Raw genomic sequence first — 4,654 nt, 5'->3', positions numbered from 1 at the left:
GCTGTCCTTTCTCCCCCCAGAGACTCATCGCACTGTGTTAAACCAGATCCTACGGCAGTCCACCACCCACCTCGCTGACGGGCCTTTTGCTGTCCTGGTAGACTACATTCGTGTCCTTGACTTTGATGTCAAGCGCAAGTATGTGCCCTGGTGTTGGGGGGATGGGAACTCTCTAAATGGTATCTCCTCTCCCAGAAAGGAGCCAAAATTTCTCCTGGGATGATGTTTTCAGGGAAAGAAGTTTCCCTTGGTGGCAGCCCTTAGAATGGTGCTGGGGGGTCGGGGGGCGGGGAGAGACTCATCTGTGCCACGGACCATCATTGTACCTAAATACTCCTTGGCCTTCTCCAACCCAGTCTCCATTCTTCATCAGAGAAATGCAAGCCTTTGTTTAATCACATGATTTCTAAGGTCCTTCCTTTGGGGTAATACAGGAGGTGCAGGTAGCCACAGCAGGGCTCATGGGGGGGCGAGCCTCCACAACGCTCCTGTCATTTTTTACTCTTCTCTTCCTTCCTGTGCACCTACACATGCTTACCTGCTTATTGCAGAAATTCCATGCCATAATGTCTGTGGGCCCCTATTCAATGGAGATGGGAAAAATTTAGAGTTGGTAGTGAATGACCTGCCTCTCCCAAACACTGGAGGGATCAAAGTGTCTGGAGGATGAGGGGAACATCACTGCCGATCTTCATCCTAATCAGGCAAACAAAAGTTTACTCTGCCACCCCTAATCTTATTTTCCTTCCTTTCCTACCTCCCAAGATATTTCCGCCAAGAGCTGGAGCGTTTGGACGAGGGGCTCCGGAAAGAAGACATGGCTGTGCACGTCCGCCGTGACCATGTGTTTGAAGACTCCTATCGTGAGCTGCACCGGAAATCCCCTGAAGAAATGAAGAATCGATTGTAAGAGCCCAGAGCAGAGAATAAATATGATGGGAGGGTTGGGACCCCTCCCTACGTGGTAGTGAAGGCTTACTTGGGGCCCAAATGTGCAGGGGAACTTAGGGAGGTGCTGCCCTCCCCGGTAGGAATTCCTAAGAGGAATCCAGCTTAGATAATCTCACTGAACTGTCACCCGTCTTCTCCACCCAGTCTCATGAGACTGGTCTTCTGCTGGCCATCTGGCCCTTGGGCTGAACTATCCAACAATTCCTATACAGACCGGAGAGTCTTTCACATTTACAAAGGTACACCTGATGGCTTCACAAAGAGAGCTTCCTCCATTGTTGCACTAGGAACGGGAACCCTGCTGAGCAAATGGTACCCTGGGTTTAGGGAGACCATACTTGGAAGAGTGGCTCCCCACCAAATTGGTAATCCCTCACTAGTGATTCTGGCACCACCTAGAGGAGATTGGCAGTTTGCAGTACCACGTGTCATGGAAGCCATTGAGATGATAGATCTATTGATATAGTTTGATCCTCCTGAACTCAGGAACTTGATTCCTCCCTTCCCTTATGGCATGGGCTCACTATCCATGTAGTCACACAGGAAGTCAGAGAGGCTTCCAAGACAGACTGAACCCTACTCCTCCACCACCGAATCCTTATAGACGTCGGACTCTGAGCTCAGCTCTCTTTGATGCCACTTGATGATTCCTCCCTGCTTTCTTATTAGGCCTTGATACCTTTCTTATTATTGTTTTCTGGAATATGGGTGAGGCTTTACTGATACTTCGGGACATCTCTTCCAACAATGATGCCCTTTTTTGTCCCAGATCCCCACCACTCCTCTGGGCTCTCCTGGCACTCTGCATTTACCACTGTCCTCTGACCCTGCACTCCCCAGCTACTCCTTCACAATCGCTCACTCAGGTCATGCTGTGCAAAAGAATGGATTTGTCCTGGGCTTTCTTCACATCCCTGTTTCTGCTCTCTTATACAGGTATATAGTGTTTGAAGGAGAAGAAGGGCAGGATGCTGGAGGGCTCCTGCGGGAGTGGTATATGATCATCTCTCGGGAGATGTTTAACCCTATGTATGCCTTGTTCCGTACCTCACCTGGTGATCGGGTCACATACACCATCAATCCATCTTCCCACTGCAACCCCAACCACCTTAGCTACTTCAAGTTTGTTGGACGCATCGTGGCCAAAGCTGTATATGACAACCGCCTCCTGGAGTGCTACTTTACTCGGTCTTTCTACAAACACATCTTGGGCAAGTCTGTCAGGTGAGGGTGTGGCACAAACCCGGGACTGTCTTCAGTCCTGGAAATCGGGTCCCTTTTCTTGTGTCCCATCACTAGGCTGCCTGTCCTCCACCCCAACCCATGGCCCTAATTTTGTTTATCTAGATATACAGATATGGAGAGCGAAGATTACCACTTCTACCAGGGCCTGGTTTATCTGCTGGAAAATGATGTCTCCACACTAGGCTACGACCTCACCTTCAGCACTGAGGTATGTCAGGAGATCCTGACCATAGCACATCCCAGCTAGTCTAGGAAACCCATTATGGGGTTGTCCTTGAACTGGCATTGGGTAACCTCTAGTGCTTCTAAGGAAGCATCTTGTTGTCTTAAGTCACATTCCCCGTTCCCCATCTGGCAGAGAACAGTGGGTATTTGCATGAGATGGCACAAACAGAAAAACCAGAATTTGTAAAACAATCCAGGCTGTTTCCTAGTTTCCTCTATATTTTGAAAAAATGCTCTAGTACATTATTCTTCATTCCCAAAGGCAGTTCACTCTAGAAAAATTGTACAAATAGACATAAATGAAAAACAAATTTCAAGGTTACTCTTCGCCCAAATTGCTTTCCATAAGGATTCTTTTGTGTTACATTATGTATGTTATCCATGCCCTTTTCTGTTTTACTGTTGATAGTTTCCGTATGTTTTAGGACCAAACCCTTGGCCTTTCCCTATTAGGGATTTATGAGCTCATGAGAAAAGTCACTGTTTTTTATGACCTTGCTTCATCTCCTTGCCCAGGATACAGCAAAGAGTTTAGGGTGTGTTTCCAGGTATCTATGTAAGTTCCATCCTAGACCAAGCCTGATTCATATTATTGGTTTTGGGTATTCTAGGTCCAAGAGTTTGGAGTGTGTGAAGTTCGTGACCTCAAACCCAATGGGGCCAACATCTTGGTAACAGAGGAGAATAAGAAGGAGTATGTACACCTGGTGTGCCAGATGAGAATGACAGGTAGGGGAAATGTCCATTAGATCCCCTAGTTGCTCAGTATGGGGCAAGGTCAGGCCTCACTCATTTCACAGACATTGTTTCTTCTCTTCCCGTATGCCAGCCACAAATGCCTTGCATAAAAGGAGTCCAAAAACCTGACCAAAAAATATTTCCCTTCATCCACCCTGATATGGGGGCCTAGAAACAGAGTGGTAGGTGAGGTAGGCAGATCAGTCAGCATCCTGCCAGATTGGGGATCTCTGACCTCTAACAGTTGTATGAGTTCAGATGCCACGTGGCTTGTTGGTTCTCTCCCCAGGAGCCATCCGCAAACAGCTGGCGGCTTTCTTAGAAGGTTTCTATGAGATCATTCCAAAGCGCCTCATTTCCATCTTCACTGAGCAGGAGTTAGAGCTGCTCATATCAGGACTGCCCACAATCGACATTGACGATTTGAAATCCAACACTGAATACCACAAGTACCAGTCCAACTCTATTCAGGTGAGCTGCTGCTGGCATCCCTCCCTGTATCCTTAAGCAGTGTTACTTTATATGACACCAAATAAACCAGTACTCTTAGGGGAAGGGAGTTTTGAGTGACAGCTTACCTGTACCTAACTCTTCACTCTTCTGGAGTTTCAGTTTTCAGGTGATCTCCTTGCTCATCTTGTGAATGGAGGAACTGAAACCTGTCTCACAGAAGGGACTTGCCTAACATTCCAAATCCCATCCCCCTTTCTTCCAAGAACTCTCTACCTAACACTGGTTTCTTGTGTTCATTCCTGTAGATCCAGTGGTTCTGGAGAGCATTGCGTTCTTTCGATCAAGCTGACCGTGCCAAGTTCCTCCAGTTTGTCACGGGTACTTCCAAGGTGCCCCTGCAAGGTTTTGCTGCCCTTGAAGGCATGAATGGCATTCAGAAGTTTCAGATCCATCGAGATGACAGGTCCACAGACCGCCTGCCTTCAGCTCACACATGGTAAGAGGAAGGGTTTGTTCTCCTTTTCAGCATTTAGATTGAATTTGCGTATTTGCTACTTCTAGGCTCCTACCCATGGTCAGGAGTGCAAATCTGGCCCCGGGTACCCTGGACCTGGGGTAACTCACAATTTGGTGGGTTTTGTGGAGAAGATGATATTTGAGATGAGAAGCTGGCCCAGACTCACAGTGGGGCTGGGGTGACATTGCAGGTGAACACTGCCATGTGAGAACAAGGTGTATTCCAGGGCTCAACATAGCCAGAGCAAGGAGTTGCAGGGAGCAGAATGCTAAAGAACTCAGCAGGGATGACCAGTGACCCTGAATGCCTCCTTGGAGCTTTCATGTAGGGCCATGGTGTTTAAGGAGGAGTGACAGGGTCAGATTATGTTTTAGGTGCCTGGTGGCCAGTATTGGGGCCAGATTAGAGGAGGGCAGACAAGGCTAGGACAGGATTGGGAGTCTACAAGCAGAAGTCAAGTGGGCACCATGGGAACACAGATTTGGTTATCATCTTTTGTCATGAATTGATCTTTCTTCTTTCCCT

The 4,654-nt window shown here is 47.9% G+C and overlaps 1 protein-coding gene across 1 annotated transcript in view; it reads left to right on the top strand.

Moving 5' to 3' along the window:
• HUWE1 (HECT, UBA and WWE domain containing E3 ubiquitin protein ligase 1) overlaps window positions 1-4,654 on the top strand; it is a 138,425-nt gene that overhangs the window by 132,637 nt on the left and 1,134 nt on the right. Inside the window, exons 75-81 of the mRNA XM_007449397.1 lie at window positions 21-138; window positions 766-906; window positions 1,888-2,175; window positions 2,299-2,404; window positions 3,033-3,150; window positions 3,449-3,630; window positions 3,918-4,108. Coding sequence (XP_007449459.1) covers window positions 21-138; window positions 766-906; window positions 1,888-2,175; window positions 2,299-2,404; window positions 3,033-3,150; window positions 3,449-3,630; window positions 3,918-4,108 — 1,144 coding nt within the window. The remainder of the gene's footprint in view (window positions 1-20; window positions 139-765; window positions 907-1,887; window positions 2,176-2,298; window positions 2,405-3,032; window positions 3,151-3,448; window positions 3,631-3,917; window positions 4,109-4,654) is intronic.

This window comes from Lipotes vexillifer, unplaced genomic scaffold, assembly GCF_000442215.2.
Source record: "Lipotes vexillifer unplaced genomic scaffold, Lipotes_vexillifer_v1.1 scaffold2129, whole genome shotgun sequence".
Lineage (NCBI taxonomy): Eukaryota > Metazoa > Chordata > Mammalia > Artiodactyla > Lipotidae > Lipotes > Lipotes vexillifer.
The sequence above is the reverse complement of the archived record's forward strand: the minus strand, read 5'-3'. Positions and strand labels throughout refer to the sequence as shown.